The sequence below is a fragment of the Symphalangus syndactylus genome, chromosome 1, assembly GCF_028878055.3.
Source record: "Symphalangus syndactylus isolate Jambi chromosome 1, NHGRI_mSymSyn1-v2.1_pri, whole genome shotgun sequence".
NCBI classification, from domain to species: domain Eukaryota; kingdom Metazoa; phylum Chordata; class Mammalia; order Primates; family Hylobatidae; genus Symphalangus; species Symphalangus syndactylus.
The window spans coordinates 147,810,604-147,836,364 of NC_072423.2; the positions used below are offsets into that span (position 1 = coordinate 147,810,604).

Sequence of the window (25,761 nt, forward strand, 5' to 3'; positions counted from 1 at the left end):
GAGATTGTTTCCCTTACATCTTCTCTTCCTTCCCACAGTGACTAAGCACATGCTGTCTGATAGCTGTTTTATATATGTGTGGGTGTATATTTATATACATACATATGCACACATATATTTGTATGTGTCTGTGTGTATATATGTATATACATATATGTACATATACGTACATATATGCACGTATATTTACATATACATACATATGTGTGCATACATGTACATGTATGTGTATATGTATACATACATATATGTGCATACATGTATGTGTATATGTATACATGTACATATATGTACACGTATATGTGTATGTGTGTACATATGTACATATATGTGTATGTGTACATGTATGTGTGTGTACATATATGTATATATGTGCATACGTATATGTGTACATATATGTATATACATATGTACATATATGTATATATGCACATATATATGTATATACACATGTACATATACGTATATATGCACATATGTATGTATATACATATATACACACACAAGTGTGTGTCTGTGTGTGTGTATATGTGTATAAAGCAGTAAGTGGAGGAGAACATGACTTAGAAATTTAACATGGGATGGCTAATCAGGATGAAACACTCGAAGGGAAACCAGAAGTAATTCTAGCTATCTAAGGAAGAAGTAAGAAAAGAAAAGTAAAATGGCAGTACTGTTATGTCTTTATTTTCCCTTCCATTAAATATTCAGGATATTTAATAGAATATCCTAGAGTAATCATGCGTTCATTTATTTATATCAATATATATGTGTATACACACACACACACTCACAACCCAGAAGTCAATAGCGTGTTCATTTATACATGTATGTGTGTTTACATATACATATTTATGTGTGCATGTATGTGTATACATATGTGTATATATGTGTGTATACACACACACATATATATACACATGTATTCTCAAAGGACTGCTTTATATATACACACACACATATATATATCACATGTATTCTCAAAGGACAAAATAAGATACCTGCATTTGATGGGATGAATACAAAAGTTGCCATCTTTCCAAGTACTGTGAGTGAGGTATTGAGAAAAAGTGGGAATTTGAGTGAGAATTCCCCATTTATGTGCATTGACTAATGTAATGCTATTTATATGTTATTTTATGTATGTTAAACTTCTGTTCAGATAACATTTTAGGAAGACTATGGCTTGGACAATTCCTAAGAATACCTATTCCAAATTTCAGGAATTCAACAGCAGAGTTGGGGAAGGAAAGAACACTCTGAAAGAACTGACCTAAGAATCTCATAGAAATTGCGCTGACATTGGTGACATGAGATAAATAGCAGACTGGCACCTTTCCTTTGCCACGTACATGAGACTGGTGTTTGTGTAATTGCAAGGGGATGGTGTGGTGAGGGGGATGGGGCAAAAAGAATGGTTTGGCCCCACCAGACATATTGTAGAAGAACTGCAGTTGTGTTTATGCATCAACTTAACCTTAAAATTACTGCCGTAGAACATTTTAAAATTTAAATTATTTTTAGCATGAATTCTGAAATCCAGAGATAAGACTTTCTTAGCAAATGGCACACAATATCATAATACTTTAAATTATTTTTAGCTATGTCTTCTGACATTTAACTCTGTATTTCTCAACAATATGATTGTACTATGATTTTTTTTCTATTTTAAACATTATCTGTTAACTTCCTGTACAGAAAGTGACTATCTCCCTTAAATTATTTTCCCTGCTCTCCCTAATCTCACTCCTTACAGAATCCTATGCACTGAAAATCATTGCTTCATATGTTTTGGTTAATTTAATGTTTACTATTTGCATTATTTTGGCTACATGAAAAAAATTAGCCACAGCTCACAGAGTGTGCTATAATTATATTTTCCTTCTTGTAAAACTATTTTTCCTGGGGTTGATAATTGATATCCCTAGTGTTCTCTATAACTATTAATAATTCTTCCATCCAAATTGCTTGACTTTATTATAATATTCCTCTCAATATGTCATATATAATTTATTATTTCCCTTTCTCTAGAGACATCTCCCAGAGAGAACTTTAGGATTTATGTGAAATGATTGACCACTGGACTTGCTACACAACTTTTATCCTGAAAATTTTGTTCCTTCCTCACTTGTGCTGAATTCTTGGCTTCCTTTTGCCATGTCTTTCCGACTGTGTTTATTTTTTAATTTGGAGGTTTTCATGCGCGTCCGTGTGAAGAGACCACCAAACAGGCTTTGTGTGAGCAATAAAGCTGTTCATTTCACCTGGGTGCAGGTAGGCTGATTCCGAAAAGAGAGTCAGCAAAGGCAGATAGGGGTGGGGCCGTTTTACAGGATTTGGGTAGGTAAAGGAAAATTACAAAGGGGGGTTATTCTCTGGCAGGCAGAGTGGGGGTCACAAGGTGCTCAGTAGGGGAGCTTTTGAGCCACGATGAGCCAGGAGAAGGAATTTCAGAAGACAATGTCATCAGTTAAGGCAGGAACAGGCCATTTTCACTTCTTTTGTGGTGGAGTGTCATCAGTTAAGGCAGGAACCGGCCATCTAGATGTGTACGTGCAGGCCACAGGGGATATGATGGCTTAGCTTGGGCTCAGAGGCCTGACAGGGGTAGCTATCTCTCCAGTAGCTTTTGAGAAGAGGTTAAAAAAAAAAGTAAGACTTTTCATATAATTTTAAGGCAGAGATAATTTCCCATCGAAATTTTGAAGTCGTATTTGCCTGTCATCTTCTCTGCACTGTTACTTTTGAGAAATCTGATACTGCTGATGCCCAACTCCGAATACATCATCTCTTTTTCTCTTTCTCGGATTACATTTAGAACCGTTTGCTTATCTCCTATGTTGGGAAAATTCACATTGTTATTTCTTACGTGGTCTATTTTTCTTTCTGGTACCATTGCATCCTCATGAGTTCCCTTCAATCAGAAGACTTGAATCATTTGTTCTGGGACGCATGCTAAAATTGTTTTCTTTGAAAAATTTCTTCTCTTAATGTTCTCTGAAGGCCGGGCGTGGGGGCTCACGCCTGTAATCCAAGCACTTTGGGAGGCCGAGGCAGGCGGATCACCTGAGGTCAGGAGTTTGAGACCAGCCTGACCAACATGAAGAAAACTGTCTCTGGTAAAAATAAAAAATTATCCTGGCGTTGTGGCACATGCCTGTAACCCCAGCTACTCGGGAGGCTGAGACAGGAGAATCACTTGAACCCAGGAGGCAGAGGTTGCAGTGAGCCGAGATCGCACCATTGCACTCCAGCCCGGGCAACAACAGTGAAACTCCCTCTTAAAAAAAAAAAAAAAAAAAAAAAAGTTCTCTGAAATGTTTCTGGTAAATGTTCCCCTCCAAGGTAACCAGTGAGTTTTCCAGTTGCAAGTGATTCTCTGGAGTTTATTGTCACCTCTGCTATCTTTTCCAAAGAGGTAATTCTAGAATAGTAGAAATCTGAAGCCAGAAAGAAAGGAAGATTTCTTCTATCCAGTAGGAAACTGTACCTCAGATACCATTTAACTTGAATGTTCTGGAGGCAGAAAATTTACCACAGAGGACGTCATTCACACATGTTCTCCTCTGTGAAGCCCTAGCTGACATATCCACCAGCCCCTGAACCACCAAGAAGGGAGGGAGGGAGGGAGACGGAAAAAAAAGGAAAGGAGGGGAAGGGAGACGAGGAGGGAAGGAAAGAAGAGGAAATTAATGAGCCTCTACTTGATATTCATACCCCTGCCAATGATATTGTGGCCATGATAGAACTTTAACTTTGGAACTATTATCCTTGTCTACAGGAGTTTCTCCCACAAAATTGTAAGCTTCAGTAGCGAAGGTAGAATATATAATTTAGGTTTATATTCCTAAGGTTTAGCCAAGTTTCTGCCACTCACTGGGTACTAAATAAATGCTTGATGAATAGTGATTACGATCTAACTACTGTCAGTTCTACAGACTGAACACTTGATGTCAGCCAGCGGTACTTCATCTGTACCTTGCTCTCTCAGGCTGTAGAATCAGCAGTAGTAATTATTATCAAGCACTTCTTTTCTAAGAACAACTGGCAATCCAAATTATAAGGTGGTCTTCTATTTCAGACACAAGGGCAAAAATAGAGCATGATCGTTTGATATCAAATATAGATCAGTGATTTTCAAACTAGAGTGTCTCCAATTGTTAAATATGGTAGCATTTAATTTGTTTAATTTATTATTATTATTATTATTTGCTCTATCAGTCAGGCAAGAGTGCAGTGGTGCGATCATGGCTCACTGCAGTCTTGACCTCCCGGGCTCAAGCAATCCTCCCACCTCAGCCTCCCAAGTTGCTGGGTCTACAGGTGCACGCTACCACTCCTGGCTAATTTTTGCATTTTTTGTAGAAACATCATCTCCCTATGTTACCCAGGCTGGTCTGAAACTCCTGGCTCCAGTGATCCGCACACCTCAGCCTCCCAAAATGCTGGGATTACAGGAGTGAGCCATCATGCCCAGTAATTTTGTTCAATTTTAATGTATATATTGTATGCCATAAAATTCTTATGTTAAGGCATGGTAAGTGTTACAAAATTAACCCAAACAATGAATTCAAAATCATGTACTAATATCACAGATTTGGAAATTTCACAAGTATTTTCCAGAATCATTGCATCGTTAGAAGCACATACAGTCTCTTGTAATGTTAATGTCACGGTGCTTGAACACATGAATTTAAGAAGTGAAAAATCCCCATGGAAATTCACTTCACAAAATCAGCATCCTGAAATGACCTACACTTTTCCAGATCCTCCATCCAAATCCTCCCCAACTGAGCTCATTCTGAATGAAACTGCATGAATAGGATTACAAAAGAAATGTAATAGAAATCTGAAAAATAAGTAGTCAGTTTTGTGAAATATAATTTAAAATAAGGCAGCCCAGTGAGGAGGCTCATAGGGGAAGTCAGTCTTTTACAAAGACTTCTCTCTCTTAGGGGATAGATTATAATCAATTCAGATGACTTAGGAAATGAGACCTATAAACTCAGATGTGATTGACAATAATCTACTGCTCCTATTTATTAATAATCTGGTCTTTAAATCTTAGAAGCAGATTTAACTATAAATCTTACAAATCAAAATTTAAATAGAAACTGTGGGTAGGAGAGCTTGCAGACATTCATTTTTTTAAAAAAACTATCAGACCACATGACATGGAATGAATGAAGATGCCAAATGTAATAATGATGGTTATGATAATTGAGAAGTTGTATATCTTAAAATAAAAGTGTACACTTATAGAAATGATTTGGAAAAGTTCAAAGCACCTAGATTTGAAGTGAAACCAAGAAGAGTTAACGCTTTATTGGATTTATCTTATTTATAGTCTCTCCTTGCAGTTAGATTGTCTGAGAACTTGTTCAACTATCTTCCTTTGATTTGACATAAATACTTACCTACTTGTCAAGGTTGAGTGACAGAAATTAATAAATATTATTGTCAAGTCTTAAAGGCAAAATTTTTGTGTAATTCTCCCCTCCTAAAAAGTTAATAAAACTATATTTCTTCTTAGTAGAAGAAATGAAACCAGAATTCAGGCTCAACTTAAAATATAAATGTGGCTTAGGAGTGACATCGTAATACCACTTGGCATTTCTCAAGTGAGCCTGCTCTTTCTCCACTGGATAAAAATAAAGAGAGAAAAGCATCTAAAACCCTATTACATCCCAAATGTGCCCATGAAAGCAGAAATTTTCTGGCTTGCATCTATGCATTCTTTCCACTTTCCGTAGCCTCCCACGTTATAATGACTTATGCATGGAATTCAGAGACTTTATATTTTCTTTTGAGCGCAGAGTGAACGTCAACATGGAAAATGTGAAGGCTGACCACTTTTCAAGATGGCCACAGACCTTTGAGGGAACCAAACAGTATCCAAAAAGATATTTGGTCAGGCTGGGATACTAAAATTCTAGCACATGTCAATTTCACCAGTTTTTACAGGGTCGAAATATTTACCTCTCAAGCATGCGCTTAGTCAGAATAGCTCGAAATTTTTGTTGGGGAGTCAAGGCCCTTTACAACAGAATAGACTAAAGAGATCCAAAATCAGCATAGCAGTTAATCTTGTTTATGGCAGAAATCAATAACTCAACCCATGTTGTGTGCTGACAGTTCTTCTGTGGAGTAAAAACTAAAAGTGTCTGCTCTGTGAATGGGATTTTCCTTTTACAGTCCAATAATATAGTTTCATTGTGGGGCAAAATTTGGGTTAGTCATTTTTACAAGGCTGAGTTTACACTGGTATCATTTCTTTCCTTTCACTAAGGGTTTGAAGAATTCAAGGCAAAAATTTGGATACCTGGTATGTGTTTATATTCTGAGCTTATCTTATGCATGATTTTCTTGTTTACTTAAATTTTATGGCCATATTCTAACAGAAATATGCAAACTAAACCTATAAGCCAAACAGAATGAGACTGAAGTTTCTGAAAAATAGTCCCAATTGTCTTATAGTCATATCTTCCTTTACGTTCACTTGAATTCTCGCATAAAATATTTAGAGTTTACACATAGTAAAGTTATGTGGGAAGAAGGGATGAAGGTAGAATCGCATAATTCCATGGAGACAATGAAGTTTGTTGACTATCTCAGTCTGGGCCTTAGAAGCAGGACCCAGTTGGAATCTACGCTCACTTCCTACATGTATAACTTTAGTAAATTATTTAATTTCCCTTAAGCTTCAAAAATACCAGCTTGCAAGCTAGTAGTAGCAGTAACAGGATGCATGTACAGATGTATCTGTCCTAAGGCATCGTAAATGGTATGTGTTATGCTTTCTAATCCATGCATTGTGTGTTAATAAGTGCTAAACTGGATTATTCCATGTTTCTTAGCCACTGGCTGGAGTAACTACATACTGGTCGTTTGGGTTCGGTGTTGGCTCCTTCACACACTAATACATTACACATGCTGTCTCTATAGCTCCAGTTTTGCATCAACAGCTCCCTGGTGGCTTTCGCTGTGATTGAAACCGAACAGTGAACAGATTTATTTAACAACTTGTGTTCACAAAAGTAAATCAGGAAAGCATGCAAGCTAGAACAACATGTTTCTTCCAGGGATTTTTATTAAGTATTGCATTTCACATATATTCTTAATGGAGTTTTAAATGTTCAGTATTTGTATCTTTATTCATTAATGGACCAATCCAACTGCCGTTAAAACTATTGCTGGCCGGGTGCGGTGGCTCACACTTGTAATCCCAGCAGTTTGGGAGGCCGAGGCCAGCGGATCACAAGGTCAGGAGATCAAGACCACGGTGAAACCCCGTCTCTACTAAAAATACAAAAAAAATTAGGGGGCATGGTGGCGGGCGCCTGTAGTCCCAGCTACTCGGAGAGGCTGAGGCAGGAGAATGGCGTGAACCCGGGAGGCGGAGCTTGCAGTGAGCCGAGATCGCGCCACTGCACTCCAGCCTGGGTGACAGAGCAAGACTCCGTCTCAAAAAAAAAAAAAAAAAAGTATTGCTGATTATTTTTATCAGAAATATTCAATGTAAAATTTCCTTCTAGTATTAGTCTTCTTAAAGAAATAATGTTATTAAAGCTACTAAACAGAAGCTTTATAAAATCTCTTAACTTTGATAGCATAGATTAAGTTTTCTCTTTTCTAAGATATATTTTGACTTTAGAAATGTATCTGTGACTACGTATTTTTTTAAATTTGTTAATAGGTGGTGAAATGACAGAACTCATTCCCTTCTTCGATTGGTGACTTTGAAATAATCTTTCATCAAGTTCCATCTCCTTTACCCTCATATGGAATATATCTCTCTGTCTGTTGTTAAACTACGATGACATGTCTGTAGCTATCAGAAAGAGAAGCTGGGAAGAACATGTGACCCACTGGATGGGACAGCCTTTTAATTCTGATGATTGTAACACAGCATGTCATCATGGACTAGTAGCTGACAGCTTGCAGGCAAGTATGGAAAAAGATGCAACTCTAAATGTGGACCGCAAAGAAAAGTGTGTTTCACTACCTGACTGCTGTCATGGATCAGAGCTGAGAGATTTTCCTGGGAGGCCAATGGGTCATCTTTCAAAGGATGTGGATGAAAATGACAGCCATGAAGGTGAAGATGAGTTTCTTTCTCTGGAAGCCAGCACAGAAACACTAGTGCATGTTTCTGATGAGGATACCAATTCTGATTTATGCCTTACAGATGATAAACAGGTTTCAAATACCCAAGGGCATAAAACATCAGGCCAACATATGATCGAAGGAGCAGGCTCCTTAGAAAAGGCACTGCCCATCATACAAAGTAACCAAGTTTCTTATAACTCCTGGGGAATAGCTGGTGAAACTGAATTAGCACTGGTAAAAGAAAGTGGGGAGAGAAAAGTTACTGACTCTATAAGTAAAAGCCTGGAGCTTTGCAATGAAATAAGCTTAAGTGAAATAAAAGATGCACCCAAAGTAAATGCAGTTGATACTTTGAATGTGAAAGATATTGCACCTGAGAAACAATTGCTTAATTCTGCTGTAATTGCTCAGCAACGAAGGAAACCTGACCCCCCTAAAGATGAAAATGAAAGAAGCACCTGCAATGTAGTACACGATGAGTTCTTGGATATTACTTGCACAAACAGAGGACTGCCATTATTAGAAACAGATTTTGGAAGCTGCCTTCTGCAGCCTCCTTCCTGCCTCAATGGAATGTCAGCTGAAAATGGCCTGGAGAAGAGTGGTTTTTCACAACATCAAAACAAAAGTCCACCACAGGTCAAGGCAGAAGATGGCATGCAGTGTTTACACTTAAAGGAGACCCTGGCCACCCAGGAACCCACAGATAACCAAGTCAGACTTCGTAAGAGAAAGGTAAGACATATGCACAGATTCTCTGGCTTTTGAAATTTTGTAAACATCCTTGGATTCATCAGTTATAATTTTGCTTGGATTAAAAAGATATGAAGATGGTTCTTTTGCCCTGTTATGCAGATGCATAATTCAACGACCACCCACTTGGTCAAGCCATCAAAATATGTAAAATTAAAGAATAATAATCTATCCATTTCACTAATAATATGTATAATGTTTTATGAATATTCTATTTCAGAATGGTGTTGAAAACAGAATTGGTATCCCTTTCTTTAGCTGGCATTAAATAGCCACCAGATAGCTCATAAACATGCAGTTCAAGGCATTCTGTAGAGTGATTTCTAATTTTTATAAAGAAGGTCATTGTACTGTTATAGCATTTATTTGAGCATATTTCTTTTTCTCTTCAAAAAGAGTATGTTTTCATAAGAAAGAAAGGTGGTATAAATCACATATTTAAAATAATCCCTTCACATATACAAAGGCTAAACTACTCCCACCCCCAAAATGTGCTGATGCCATTTTAAGTGATACCCTGGCACACTCACCATCAATAGATATATCATACTCTCTGTTTCTTGACACAACTGTTACTTAACTGTTGATCAGAAAGTGCTAATAACTGCAATTATGTTTTATGCTACAGCCCCCTTGACTAATTCAAAAGATGCCATCCTCCCCTGAGAAGCTTTCAAGTGAGAGAAGCAAGGGCTCAGATGGTGCTACCTGAATTATGGTTTAGCAAGTGAACCCTTGACCAAAACCTGTCTTTTCTATAGAATTTCCCCACATTTTTCCAAAAACTGTAGTGAGTTATAGTCCTGATATAAGTCCAAGGACAGTTTCTTGTATAAACCCCACATGGCCATTGGCATTGAAGAAACCATACATTTTTGACACTGGTATGCACCAATTAAAACATATATCCTTGACCCTCTCTTGATATATTCGTCCATAACTGCAATTCTCCTAAACACAAAACTAATGTTCTTTGTTCTATTCAACTGGGGCTACCTACCATGAGGAAAAAAAAATCTCCTACTTTCTTTGTAGTGAGGAAATCTGGTTTTCGTAGACTGTGGTTTTGCTAACAAACTAGATCAGTAATACGTCGTGAGTTAGTTTAAATGAAGTCAAAGACTTTACAGCAAAAATCAGTGTCCACAAGATATATGCCAACAGAGCATTTTGTGCTTCTGGCCGACTCTCCCTTCCTTACGTAAGTTTTATGAAAATGTTAATGCTCCATAAAGTTGTTGTAATTAAAATGTTTAGGTCACTTTTTCAAATACTTTCATATATCCTATCAAATCTGTTTGAGGGAATGCTGTAATGACATAAGACAGTATTAACTGACCTATGGCATAGCTCCCCTAAAATAAAACAAACTCCACCCAACTGCCAATGGAAACATTAAACATTCCAGAAACATATACTCACCACTTGAACATTTATATCAATACTAAGAATGCTGGAAAGAATTTACTCTTGGACATGTCACTATAGCATGGTTGCCTTTTGAGAGTTACAATTATATCTCATTTACAAGTTCTAACTTAAATATTCTATTTTAAGCATTCTGTCATTCTAAAGTGTTGTGACATTGCCTGATGGAATATTTACTTTAACCCTACAACCCATTTAGAATGGCTTCTAATAAATAGATTAAATGAAAACTTTTAGGTTGGGAATTTATCCTGGAAAACTATCATTATGGGAGTAGCCCTTAGAACTAAAATGTGTAAGAGTTTTTGTTTTATGCATTATTGGATGAGTGTTAAAATACCGTTGAATTGGCAATTCGCCATTTTTAGAAATTTACCAGAAGAAACAATAGAGCATATTCATAGAAAGATATGTACAGAGGTGTTCATCGCTATATTGCACGTTACTGAAAGAAAAATGAAACAGTCTACAGTTGCATCAATAAAGAATTTGTTTAGGCCATGCGCGGTGGCTTGTGCCTGTAATCCCAGCACTTTGGGAGGCCAAGGTGGGCGGATCACGAGGTGAGGAGATCGAGACCCTCCTGGCTAACATGGTGAAACCCTGTCTCTACTAAAAATACAAAAAATTAGCCGGGCGTGGTGGTGGGCGCCTGTAGTCCCAGCTACTTGGGAGGCTGAGGCAGGAGAATGGTGTGAACCCGGGAGGCAGAGCTTGCAGTGAGCCACAATTGCACCACCACACTCTAGCCTGGGCGACAGAGTGAGACTCAGTCTCAAAAAAAAAAAAAGAAAGACATGGTCTAAGAATTTGTTTATTATTTATCTACTGTATGGAATACTATGCTGCCATTAAAAGGACAGAGTGAGATCCAAGCACACCAACTTTTAAAGAGGCTCATAATATAGTATATCTGAAAAACAACAACAGCAGACCAATATGTATAGATAGCCAAACGTTAATGTCAAAATGTGTATGTATGTGTGTGTGTGTGTGTATACATATATATATATATATATATACATATATATATATATATATATGAATGTCGACAGTAATATAATCCTCTCTGTATGACTGAATAATATGTGAAATCCTGGCTAAATAGGCACAAAATTGTTAACAGCAATTACACTGGATGAGTGGAAGTAAAAGAAAAGAAGGAGGGGTTTTCACTTTTTACCCTATATAATTTTTATAAAAGATCACAGAATTATGCATGAAATGCATACACTGAAGAGAAATACAAAAATAAAATAATATTTAGTATATAATCTGAGGCGTTTTCTGCATGGCACAAAACAACTTTTATCTGCGTTATTATTATGATTCTTACTGCTTTTATAAATTATAAAATATTTATAAAGTTTTTCACACTATTAACAAGAGTTCTAATCTAGTTGATGCCTAATACTAGTGCAACTAGTTTAGAAGAGATAAGTTTTTTGGAGGCACACATGTGCCACATTTTCATGTCTATAGGGAATATGGTGGCAAATGGTCAAGTGGTAGAAAGAGTTTGCTAATTGTCTATGTATTTAAAACTGTCAGCCATAGTAATACCTGTAAGATAAGAACTTGGAAAAGTGAAATCGATTAAGGCTAATATCATTTTAGTTATGGAACTGTAATCAGCTTATTATCTGATAATCATGTGAGTGAATCAAATCCTTCAATAAATTTGTGCACATTAATTTCTTTTGTCAAGATAACATCAAAGTTCTAAGACGAAGAAAAAAACTAAAAGAGCTTATAAGGCTGACCTTCAAAATGTACTGAAATAGTGCTCTAGAGATAACATTGTACTTTTGATAAAAATTATCCTTCCTCGAAGCCCATAAATCTTGGCAGGCATTCATCGTTTTGCAAAGCTTACTTTTACTTAGTTTCCGATGATATTTCGGACTGTCAGAGTTTAGTCACACATATATTTATTAGGAGTCTCAATTGGAGGGGATTATATTTGTAGTATATGTACAAGTATATACCTTTATTTGTAGTATATATGTACTATACAGGGGATTACAAATATCGACCTTTTAAGCCAATAATTCCTCTAAATAGGATGAAATATACAACGAAATTGAAGCCTCTGATATCAAAGGAAAACCAAACAAATTGTGAGCTAATGTCAGTGAAAGCGCCATAAGGTTGGGTGACATATGACCAGCACTCATAGGGCCTGGCTGGTCTCTGGGGTGAGGCGGCTAGTTAAAAGCAATTCTGAGACAAATTCCAAAGCAGTCTGGAGGAGGGAGACAGTCTAAGAAGTGGTCTCTTTAAACCAGACGAGATGTGAAGATGGAAAACATTTAGGGAAAGACTTGAGGTTAGACATTTTTTCTTAAAGAAGTGGTTTACTAATTAGAGAGAGTCCAAAATTCAGTCTTCTGTAAAGACTACTTAAATAGTTCTGAATTTCTTGAATAACCATAATAATTATATAAATGTCTGAACATATGTTTATTTGCTCACATAAGACAAGAAATAATTCATATTACAAAGCAAAATAAACTCCATAAAAGATGCAAAGATAATCTGAACTTTAAGAAGACTCCTAATTTTACATTCCAACAAAAACCTCATATTCCAACAACAAATTAAATGAATGTTAGGGTCTTAGTTTATCCCTCAGTTTTGTGCGTGTTTGTTTATTTCTTTGAGATGGAGTCTTGCTTCCTCACCCAGGCTGGAGTGCAGTGCTGTGATCTCCACCCATTGCAACTTCTGCCTCCTGGGTTCAAACAATTCTCCTGCCTCAGCCTCCTTCGTAGCTGGGATTACAGGTGTGCACCCCCACATCCAGCTAATTTTTATATTTTTAGTACAGATGGGGTTTCACCACGTTGGCCAGGCTGGTCTCAAACTCCTGACCTCAAGTGATCCACCTGCCTCAGCCTCCCAAAGTGTTGGGATTACGGGCGTGAGCCACTGTGCCGGGCCTATATCTCAGTATTAATTAGGCTATAGATTTGGCTGCTATCTCAGAAAGCATAATAGTGGTTCAAATGACATATTTCTCTCACACACATAAAATAGGGATAAGAAGTTCTGAGCTAATATATAGGCTCTATGCCTTCAGAATCCACACCCCTTTTATCTACCCTCTCTGCTCTCTTGAGTCCTCATCTATATTCAAGTCAGTGGGAAGGCAAAAGGGTACAGGGTTGATCACACCCCTGTGTACAGGCAGTACCCAGGTTGTCGGCTTCACTGCAATTTCATGGGCTAGAATTTAGTTGCATGGGCATATCTAGCAATAAGGGAAGTGCCCATTGGAATCTGCATTCTGGACAAGCATATGTTTGCTAAAAGTTCTTTACATTGTAAAGAGGTATAGAATGTATTGTAATTATATTTAACAATATAACGAATATTGTAACTACAGTTAACAATAATATATAGTTTCAAATAGCTAGAAGAAGGATATTGAACGTTCTCAGCACATATGTTCGCAGACACGATCAACGTTTGGAACGATGGCTCTGCTAATTACCCAGATCTGATCACTAAACATTGTATGTATCACAACATCATCTATGTGCCCCATAAGATTATAAACAACGTTTACGTATCAACTGAAAAATTTTTAATTAAAAAAATAAATTAAAACAAGAAATGAAAACCTAAAAGATAGTTAAGCCAAGGCTCCAGGCTAATGTAGCAAGATATGTGGAATGAAAGCAAGGACAATGAAGGAATTAGCTTGTGAATAAGCTTAGTATCAGCAGACAAGGAGGGAAGGAATGTAAAGCAGGGTAGGTATATATAGCTCTGCAGATAAATTCATAATAACAGTATTATTTTACACTAAGCTTGCACTGGTTTTAATGACACAGGCCTGTTGAGAAGATTGTGCTTCCTAAATCCCCTTGTTTTGACACTTGTTTGCCTAGGCTAAAGATTGGAGCTGGCAAGGAAAGCTTATTTCCAAGTGGTTAGTTGGTGTGTAAGTTCATAACAAGTTCCTGTGACAGTTCTTATCCAACATATTCTTAGTGAGTTTTGTGTTCCAGGTAAAGCCAATAGCATTGTAAATAGCTTATTTTGTGCTTCATTGGGCCACTGAAAACTATCAAATAATTTCATGCCATTTAAACTGGTTTCTGCGTTATAAATAATCAGAAAGCCAAAAATATATTTGCAGATATTTGCGGCTCAAACATATTGTCTCATGACAAATAAATCTAAGTCTCCTAAAACCAACTCGAAATGCAAAAACATTTAATTGTAAGATAAAGGAAAACGCTAGGTGTAGCGTCTGGTAAAATCAATCAGTAAATACTGAGCATTTTCAACATCCCAGGTGCTATTCTATGTGCTTGGTCTGCCACCATGAGCCACGCAGCAGAGTTTACTCCATTGCAAAGCATCTAGTCACTGAAATCCCACTGGAGATTCCCAGTAGGGCTTCTGTTTGACTGACGTGTAAGGCTGGCACTGAAGAGATGAGAGAGCAGTGAGAGAGGTGGAGGGAGAGAGAAAACAGAGAGAGAGAGAGAGACAGAGAGAGTAAGTGAGAAAAAAAGGATAGGCTAAAATAGGATACCAAAAATAGCACTGGTCATTTGTAAAGAAAAAAACAAATACAAGTCTTTGACAAAAAGTGAATATGTAGCAGGCTGGAATCAGATTCAATTTCAACAGGATGATGTGGTTATCACAAGAAGGAGTCTAGCAAAGAGACAAGGAACATGAACTTGACTCCAGGGATTATAGAGCTGATGGAGCTAAATCACTGCTATTTTTTTACCTCAGGTGATGACCAGAGCCAGCCTTATGGGCTGTATCTCCAACAGGCTAGAGGTGGAACCCTCAGATAAGCTCATATTTCAAGATCCTCAAATGTTTTACTTAATGGGGTGTTTACTTTCCCCAGTTTTCTCAGTCAAGTTAGTTGCTCAATTCTCTCTATATCCATAGAAGACTTATTACTAACATGATGTATATATTCCTACTATAATCCTATGTATAATGTATAATTAACAAATTCATTGGAATCCGATCGATTCCACCATTGCTAACTAAAATGTAGCTCACTGAGCGCAATTATTCAACATTGGGTCCACAGTGCTTAGAACCTGTTCATAAATGCTAGAATGAATGATGTCTTCGTTGTGGTAAGATAGGTGTTTTCAGAGGATAATGCCAAGTGTCATGAGCCCAAGTTATAAAGATGCAGAAGGATTTAAGTCATACAACCACCACCATTGGCCACATTTCCCCTCTCTGTTCTGCCTGCTAGTTCCATGCTAAATCAGGACATGAGGGAAGAAGAGGGACAAGGGAATCATGTAAAATCTGGATCTCTGAGGAAACCTTCGAGACTGAGATCATTATTATGCTGTGCCACAAAAGAACTCACTAATCATAACTAATTAGTCAATAGCAAACTATGAGTAGTAAATGTTATTTCGAAGATACTTAGTTGCATCCAGAGAGGAGTGGACAAGGATGAGTGTAGAAAAGGAAACTGTTAGAATATCCATTCAGGTGTATTATTTATCATTTAATTTTATGTATGTTCTATAACATACATATTAATACACAAGTATATGTGTTATTGTTTATACACATGCTTGCAGAGGAGTCCATATCAAAAATGTCAGAGGCCACTGGTCTAGAAATTCCATAGCTTTTCTGGTTAACGTCACTATGAGGAAGTTGAGAGTGGAGTGGAGAGAAGATGACAGGAAGAATAGAATAAGAGATTGAAAGACAAGTGATTGGGGAGATTGAGAAGCATTTGTTTAGAGAGTGTCAACCATTGACAAATTCTTTTTTAATTTTCATTGTGAAAATGACAAAGTTGGGAGATTTGCTGCCAGATACCTTTAATATATATATATTCAGATTTAATTGCCCTCATTCAGAATATATATATACAGTGAATTTATATATATGTATTCTGATTATATATATATATGTGTGTGTGTGTGTGTGTGCATATATATTTATATAAATTCTGAATGAGGGTAATTAAACCTGAACATTCCTTGTTCCAGAAATTATTGGCAAAAAAAAGTACTTATGATGTATGAGGGGCCTCTGATCCAATCAGTGATTTGGACCAAAATCGCACATTTACATCAGTTGTTAACAGGATCATTAATGAGTTCACATTAACCCAACATCAGCTTTTATTGGAGCAAGAATTAATACACTTTGATGATGTTATTTTAAATAATGAATGGTTATTTCAGAGCCAATTGTGCATTGGAGGCTATCATAATAGTGAAACTGATTTAGTTTGTTCCTCATGGATTTCTGTTACTATAAACCATGACCAGTTTATTAATCTTTTATTAAACTACCATAGGTTTTGGCTGCCTCCCTCGAAGAAATGTCAATATCCACACAAGTTGGGATAAATCACATAACCTATGTAACAGAGCCCTGCCTCTTATCTGGGCACCAGACGCAATGGTGCCAACAGGATCTGTTTGTTTTATGGCTCATGTTCTTACAAATAATGTACTTACCCCTTGCTGTCAATAAGATCTCTATTCCACAGATAATTTTCTAACTGTAAAGAAAATTACAGTGCTATTTTAAAGATAACCTCACCAATTTCAAAGGAAATATAAGCAACTGGGAAAAATAAACTTCTACTCTTTTCTTAGTTCTAGTTCTATATTGACATAGGAATAAAACTAGTGATTAACGAAGCTCTTCAATTTTTTCGCTTCTATTTTTTGAGCCAATGAAACTTCAAATGGGTTTACAGCTTTTTATGCACATTAAAAATTAACCCAGAGGTTTTCGAAAATATTGAAATAGCATCATTATTTGGTCTAGAAAATGAATGGCTTGGACTGAACTTGATTTTCCAGCCAAGAGAGTAAGCTATGATGAGGAAAAAAACCACAACCTAAAGCGGGGGATGTTATTTAACCTTTGTGAGCCTTTCATGCCCCTGGAAAATGGAGAAAACAGTCTCAGCCTTACAAGATCGTTAGGAACATTAAGTAAAATGGAAAATCTGATTAAACATCTACATAGTACAGCACCCAGAACAATGGTATTTTTTAACCAGAATTCGAAATGAGGATCTGACAGCCAAACAATTGAACTGCAGAATTATTATATCTGAAAATAATGCAAATTCTAGTGGAATCTATATTCACAGCATATATAACCAGCCAGCGTAAGTAGCTTCTTCAGGGGGAAATTTCTGGAGTCCTGTGCTGCCCAGGGTTAAGTGTCCACAGATTCTTCACTATGCCTAGAACAAAATAAAGAAGCCAACAGCCTCTGAAACCAAACTGCCTGGGTTTCAGTCCTGCTTCCCTCACACGTATCTTTCTAATCTTGTAAGTTATTTAATCTCTCTATGGCAGAGATTTTTTTTTTTCGTTTGTATAACAGGATTCTCCATCTGTTGTTAGAAAGATTAAATGAGTTAATATATACAAAGTAGTTAAAAGTGTCTGTGTACACAAAGTAAACACCTTGTGACTTCAGCTATTATTAACAGTAGCAGCATTTTGTGTGTGTGTGTGTGTGTGTGTGTGTGTGTGTGTGTGTGTGTGTGTGGTGTGTGTTTTACTAAATTGCCCTAATTATAGATCTGAGAGTTTCTTAGAAAAATCTCGGGGCCGGGGGCAGGGACTGACAAATTTTGAGAGAGAATTGAGAAAGTATGTCAACCCACATGGACATCTGAGGTATCAAATTTTATCATTAAATAGTAGAGCTGGCCAGGCACAGTGGCTCACGCCTGTAATCCCAGCACTTTGGGGAGCCAAAGCAGGCAGATCATCTGAGGTCAGGAGTTCGACACCAGCCTGACCAATATGATGAAACCCTGTCTCTATTAAAATACAAAAATTACCCTGGCATGGTGGCATGCACCTGTAATCCCAGCTGCTCGGGAGACTGAGACAGGAGAGTCACTTGAAACCAGGAGGCAGAGGTTGCAGTGAGCCAAGATCATGCCATTGCACTCCAGCCTGAGCAACAAGAGCAAAACTGTATCTCAAAACAAAAAAAAAAAGTGAGCCTAGAATATGCATTCATTGGCTAAATAAATATTTATTATCTTCTCTTTCCCATGCACTTTGCTATGTATGGTGCAGAATATGAATAAGAATATACATGCCTTCTTACCTAAAGGTGTTTACACATTACTAGGGACAATGTAACACACAAATAACTAACTTTCACATTAAGTGTAATTAACTTCAGTAAGTTTTGAACTACAAGTACAGTTATATCTTAATTAGTTTCCAACATAATTAAAGTTATAAAGTGTTCAGATTGCCAGAGATCGGGCTAAGGGAGGATCCCTTTTCAGATGGGGAGGTCAGAAAAGGCTTCGCTCAGATGGTGTCTGGGCTGAGCTTTAAAGGATACACTTTAGATTTTGCACTTGTGGGAATAAATGAGGGAAAGGGATCTCTTTGTGGCATTTTAACTGTTCTGTTTTCTGTTTCTGTCTTCAAACTTCTATTTTTTAGCTAAGTAATTTTTGGGCTCACCATATTTTTTAAAATTATCTAGAATTCAATATACTAATGAGTCCTGAAAATGATGCTGGCTTTATAGCTAATTTATAGTTAATTTGCTCCCTAGCTAGTATTTGATTAATTAGTAAAAAAGCTAAATGAAGGTTGTGGAAATGTGCTTCATGACTAAGGCTTTAGCAGGAGATATATTAACAAAATGGTTCAACTATGAAATAATGATATTAGGTATTCATTCCCACTAATTCCCAATTCCCTCACTGATACATAAGAATCATGTATGGAATGTTTTTAATACATTGTTTTGTATAGTTTTGACCAGTTATAACAAGGTGATTTATTAGCATAATTGAAAGCATGAGAAGTAAAAAGGCATGAGAATAACTCCTCATTCATTAAAACTTCAATGCTGATCATATTTCATATTCTACTCACATACTGGCCTTAGGCATAATTAGAAATTTTCTGTAGTATCACTTTGAAGAGGTACCCAAAGGTATTTTAGTCAGAGTGTAAAGCAGACAAGAAATGTAGTTCATAAATACCTGATAAAATGTAAAATTTCAATGGTCACCTTCTGTAAGTGTAAAAGAAGAGATTTTCAGGCCTGGTGTGGTGGCTCATGCCTATAATCCCAGCACTTTGGGAGGCTGAGGCAGGTGGATCATAAGGTCAGGAGTTCAAGACCAGCCTGGCCAAGATGGTGAAACTGTCTCTACTAAAAATACAAAAATTAGCCAGTCATGGTGGTGGGCACCTGTCATCCCAGCAACTCAGGAGGCTGAGGCAGAGAATTCCTTGAACCTGGGAGGCAGAGGTTGCAGTGAGCCAAAATCACGCCATTGCACTCCAGCCTGGGCAACAGAGTGAGACTCTGTTTCAAAAAAAAAAAAAAAAAAAAAAAAGGAAAACATTTTCTAACTCTAAGAACAGAAAATGGGAGCCTGCAGACCCTGTGAGTTCAACAACTATGCTGTTCATCTTCTCTTGATATGGGACAAAGTTGGAGTGGGAAAGATTAGTGCTAAAGTTCATGTACTAAGTCTTAATTTTTACCATTATTGTATAAATTTTGAAATTGAATGTCTATTTAGGGCACAAAATTCATTGATGAATCTCTGAATGAGATAAACTTTTTCTTAAGAGAATTATGACATGTAGATAGCTCAAACCTATGGCAGGAATATTAAGAATAAAGTAAATTTACTTAACAAAAGTATTATGGATGTCCATTCATTTTCAATACCTGTCATAATCATCCACAACTGGAAATGCAATATTTTGCTTCTTGCAAAAGTATACTCTTTTTTTTGAGACGGAGTCTCGCTGTCGCCCAGGCTGGAGTGCAGTGGCGCGATCTCGGCTGCCTCAGCCTCCCGAGTAGCTGGGACTACGGGCGCCCGCCACCTCGCCCAGCTAATTTTTTTTGTATTTTTAGTAGAGACGAGGTTTCACCGTGTTACCCAGGATGGTCTCGATCTCCTGACCTCGTGATCCGCCCACCTCGGCCTCCCAAAGTGCTGGGATTACAGGCGTGAGCCACCGCGCCCAGCCAAAAGTATACTCTTTATTGAAACCTGGAGTAGAACAGGTGACAAGCACGAAAGAACCAAGTGGTCACTACTGCAGGGACGACATTAGTAAGTCGACTAATTGTGCTCTGATCCCGTATTTCCAAATTACTTCCAAAAGGAAACTGCAGCAGGCTTCCCTTAGAGGGCCTGTGGATAATTTGCCTCACCCCCTCCACAAAATCATAAGGAAATGGGACTTTGAGTCAATATCACAGCTGACCAGTGCCTACATTAAGAAACAATCTGCCAAGTTCTTGTGTACAGAATGATTATTTCTCACCCTATGTATTTGCTGTTGTGTAGTTGGGACTTTAATTTGCAATCCATTCATCCCTTGCATTTTGCCTTCATTTTGTTGTGGGATAATCACAAGATCTTGAATATCCTGTCCTATGTTCATTTATCCAACAAGCAAGTAATTGCTCAGTTGACTAGACCATGCTAGGTGTCATCTTACAAACAAATATGGATGAAACACACAGAAATCGCATCTCATAGGTTCATGGAATGTTTCAACTGGAAAAACTAAATACCCTTGCATTTCATTTGAACTAAAATAAAATGTGTGGGTATTGACAAGACCAAGGAGCTGTAACTTAGAATGTTAATAGTGGTATGTCATGGTACCAGTGTGAAGGTGCTGCCCCACAGAGAAAATGCTGAGTTGAACATTATTATGGAAACTCTATAATTTAAAAGTAATCAGAAAGAATTGGCCAACATCAAAATGTAACACAAACCTAATATTAAGGTTTTGTTTCTAATGAGGAAAGGAAACGTTTTATGCCTCTTTCAGACATTTGTGTACTTTGTGTGCAGGGGGAAAAAAACATCTGAGAATTTAACTGCCGTTTCAGGTATATGCTGACAAAAACACAAAATGGATTTTTTAAAGCAAAATGCAATGGAGTCTAAAATGAGCTTTGTTTTTTCTACATTTCTCCTGGTTTCTGCTTTTGTAATACAAATTTGCTTTTTCCTGAGGCATGAATTTTCATTTCATTCGATTATTCCGTACTCCTTCCCCACGGTCAACATAGACTTTTATCATAAAAGTGATCTCTGTCCACTTAAAAGTTACAAAGTGCTTTCTCTCAGATGTTCACAGTGTTTGGACTGAGGCATGATAAATTTTAAACAAGCTGAAAAGTATTTCAAACAAGTCCCATGCCATGAGCAATTGTCAAGAGGGCAGAGGATAAAGGAAGTTAGCTAGCGGATTTCTGTGTACTCATCATGCAAATTTTCCTTTTAAACATGTCAATGATCACATAAAGCACTAAATTTTTGTACTTAAAATTCTGCTTAGCCTGGAAACAAAAAGCATGCTAAGTTGTGCATCAGCCTTTCCTGGGCAACTCAAAATGGAAATAAATCTATTTTTGACATTTCATACCCGATAGTTATTGGAATCCTAAATCTTCAAGCCTGACCATTGAGTTAATGTATCTTCTGATAGAGAATAAGTGAACAATAGTTGTGTGGGTTATGTGCAGTCTGTAGAATATGAGATTTAATTTCTAACTTTCACATACGTCTTTCCATTTTTAAGAGGACCAGATTTACTCAGGAGATGTCAATAAATACGTTACTACATTGACACCGTGAGTGATGCATACAAACTGCTGCTCAACATTTGCACCTCCAGTATTCCCTTCTGAAAACATAGCTGTGTAATGCCAAGCTAGAGTTCCCGTTATTACACAGAATGTCACAGCAAAATGTGGTGTACATAAGGTCATTTGAGATAGCAGAAAATAGGGTAGGGTGGCATGTAGCAACAAGAAGTGCATGTTCAATCAAGGACAATGCTACTGTCTCTTTTCAAGCAATATTGAACTCATTTTAAGCCTATTGTTTGTTTATGATGAGAGAATAAAACTGAATATTGTGACTAACAAAGATGGCTACACTATGGTTTTCTATACAGCATTAGGACTCGGGAAAGAAAAATAAAAGTCAGTCTCTATGTAAGAGAAAATACTAGAAGTGTGTTAATAGAATTCCAAAATCCCTGCTATTAAAAAAAAGTATAAAGGGGCTATGAAGCCATGTTTAAAGTACCAAGGATTTAAAATAGCCACGACACTTAAGGTGAATCGTAACCTTGTCTAGGGATTTTTATAGTTGTTCTGTATTTCAAATCCTGGAGAGCTGTACTTGCCATAGCATTTTCAAGTAATGGGTAGCATTTTGACCACTTCATAAGTGCTTAATTCTGGAAGAATTATTAGCAAATAAGCAAATATTTTGTCCTAAGTTTCCTGGTCCAACCACTGTGAGTCCCACGGTAATCTCTCTTCTGCTCACTGGTCATAGCACACATCCCTGTCATGGTCAGTAGGTACCCAGGTGAGAAGGAAGAGATGGACTTTTTCTGTATGTACAACAGATGGCCTCCGGGGACTGTTTATGTTCAAAGTGACATATTTACCTTCCCCACTGTTGCTGCCATTAGTTCCTTCTGGGCAGAATTTCATTGCCACTCTGATAACACCCTTCTGCATTTTAACAAGGATGTTGTGAAACTATGAAACTAAGAAAACTAAACAGATACATGGAATCAAGAGTGAGCTGTAAGCAATATCCATCACTCATGTGTTCAGCTCCATCCTTTCCTTAAGGAAGGAGTTTAAAAGCCAATTTACTTTGAAACAAAGCAAATTAAAGTATATCCATTTCAGCCCAGGCATACAAGACTTATTTCAGAAATTAAAAATGTTTATTGAGAATGGCTGCTAGATTCATATTGTTATCTGTCCATATGTACCTGTGGGCTAGTCATAAGTAGAGAAAGTTAAGCTAAAAAACAGAGATTGAGAATTAATCTTCACTTTAGAAACACTGTAAAAATGCATCTGCAAGCTTAGTCTTATTTAACGATTCTAATGAACATAATAATTTTATATCTTCATGATGTCTCATACCCATTTCCTTTATTCTCTACCATCTTTTCCACAAATTACTGCTACATTTTCTTAACTGGCCACTTGGCCTTTGGTCCTAACCCCTTCCAATCCAGATTCCACACTGCAGCTCAGATTGTCTTTATTTCATTATTTACTTGTTTATTTATTTTGAGACACAGTCTCGCTCTGTTGCCCAGGCTGGAGTGCAATGGCGTGATCTCGGTTCACTGCAACCTCTGCCTCCCAGGTTCAAACGATTCTCTTGCCTCAGCCTCCCTAGTAGCTAGGACTACAGGCGATGCTACCACGCCTGGCTTTTTTTTTGTACTTTTAGTTGAGATTGGGTTTCACCCTGTTGGCCAGGCTGATCTCGATCTCCTGACATCAAGTGATCCAGCAGCCTCGGCCTCCCAAAATGCTGGGATTACAGGTGTGAGCCACCACGCCCCGCCCGAGATTGTCTTTAAACAATGCAAATCTGTACTTCTCCCTTCTATCTCTTCAAAATTCCAATATGGAAGACATGGTTTTCAAGGACAAGCACAATCTGGGCCCTGTTCACCTATGCCATCTCATCTTGACCTTCCCCTCATCCTACACTTTACAGCAAACTTAAACTTTTTCCAGTTACCTCTGACACACTCTCTCTCCCTGAAAGCTCTCCCAGCTCACCTCCCTGCCCTTGCCTAACTGGTTTTTGGTCATTCTTCAAGTTTCTTCTTACATGATACTTCACTTAAAATGTCTTCCCTGAACCCCTCAAAAACTGAATTGGGGCCACCTTCTAGGTGTCTCTGTGCATCCTGCAATTACGTACCCTAGCATAGCACCTGTCACACTGGATTGGAACCATCTATTCACTTATCCATACTGCAGTGATTGAACTGTGGCCCCTCAAAAGGTGCATGCACATTGTAACCCCCGGAACCTGCAAATATAATCTTGTTTGGAAAAAGGGTCTTTGCAGATGTAATCAAGTTAAGGATCTCAAGGTGAGAGCATCCTGGATATCCCAGGTGTACCCTCAATCTAATGACAAGCGTCCTTATAAGAGACAGAAGAGGAGCAGACATGGACACACAGAGAAGACCATGTGAAAACAGAAGCAGAGATTGGACCAATGCAGCCATAAGCAGAGGAGCGCCAGAAGCCACTAGAAGCCGGAAGAGAGAAGGAAAGATTCTCCCCTAGAGCCTTACTGAGAAAAGCACAGCCCTGCCAACATACTTTGACTTCTGGCCCCTAGAATTGTGAAAAAAATTCCTGTTGTTTCAGAACAGTTAAGTTTGCAGTGATTCGTTAGAGCAGCCTCAGGAAACTAGTATACAAACCTACAATTCAAACTGTAAATTCCTTGAAGACAAGGACCGTCACACTCATTACTTAGTCACCATTCTCTCCTTAGCACCTAGCACATGCCCGGTGTACAGCATGCATTTATTAAATTTCTGTCGAATGAGTGACTGAGTGAAGACAAGCACGGCACTTCAAGCATTATCTTATGTCACAATAATCATTAATCCTATTCTCTCACTGTTTCTCTATTCCAATTAAATCACGTAATCACCGCAGGCTATATTGATTCACCTTAAGTTCTACCTAATATCTCTCAAGAAATGCTAATAAAGGGTAACTATGACCTATAGTTAATTACATGGGGACATCTCTGCATTAAATGTACCTTATTTTGCTTGATAGAAAACATGATTTCTATAGCTATAACTATAAGAAGCCAAGATTCCTGAATCAGTTCCAAGCTTTAAATTATTTCACTGCTTAACCTCAATAAAGACACTTCTAGTCAGACAGCAGTGCTCTATTCATCGACTACCTATTTTTATCTTTTTAATATGTAAATGATACATGCACATGGCAAAAGAAATTATAAAATTAAAAGTTAAACTCTCTCTCTGACTTGTCCCATTCTTGCAGACACCATGATTAACTGTCCCCAATCTGTGCATTAGCTATATAACTACAAATTCATGCTTCCATTTATATACATACGTATTAATTAATGACATTACATCAAATTTATTATGTCCACCTGTGAAAGACGGGGTATTTCCTTTGTTCATTTAACAAATATTCTTTGACTGCTGTATTCATTTTCTTGGGCTGTCATAACAAAGCACCTTAAATTGCATGCTTAAAAGAACAGAAAGTCATTATAATTGGGGTCTAGAAGTCCCACATCAAGGTGTGGGCAGCGTTAGCTCCTTCAATTGGCTACGAAGGAGAATTGGTTCCTTTACGCTCCCCTAGCTTCTGGTGGTTTGCTGCTAATCTTTGGCATTCTTTGGCTTGAAGACTTGTAGGCATATTATCCTTCTATAGGCCTTTATGTTTACGTGGGCTTCTTCGTGTGTGTGTGTGTGTGTGTGTGTGTGTGTGTGTGTGTGTGTGTGTGACTATGTCCAAATTCCCCCATTTTTAAGGACATCAGTTGGGTTGGAATATTGGCCTGTCCACCTCTAATATGACCTCATCACAACATGACTAGTTACATCTACAAAAACCGTA

The 25,761-nt window shown here is 37.5% G+C and overlaps 1 protein-coding gene across 3 annotated transcripts in view; it reads left to right on the forward strand.

Moving 5' to 3' along the window:
• DLC1 (DLC1 Rho GTPase activating protein) overlaps positions 1-25,761 on the forward strand; it is a 530,175-nt gene that overhangs the window by 100,077 nt on the left and 404,337 nt on the right. For all 3 annotated transcript variants that reach the window (XM_063637785.1, XM_063637784.1, XM_055287572.2), the window contains exon 2: positions 7,697-8,844. In XM_063637785.1, coding sequence (XP_063493855.1) covers positions 7,822-8,844 — 1,023 coding nt within the window. In that variant the 5' untranslated portion in view covers positions 7,697-7,821. The remainder of the gene's footprint in view (positions 1-7,696; positions 8,845-25,761) is intronic.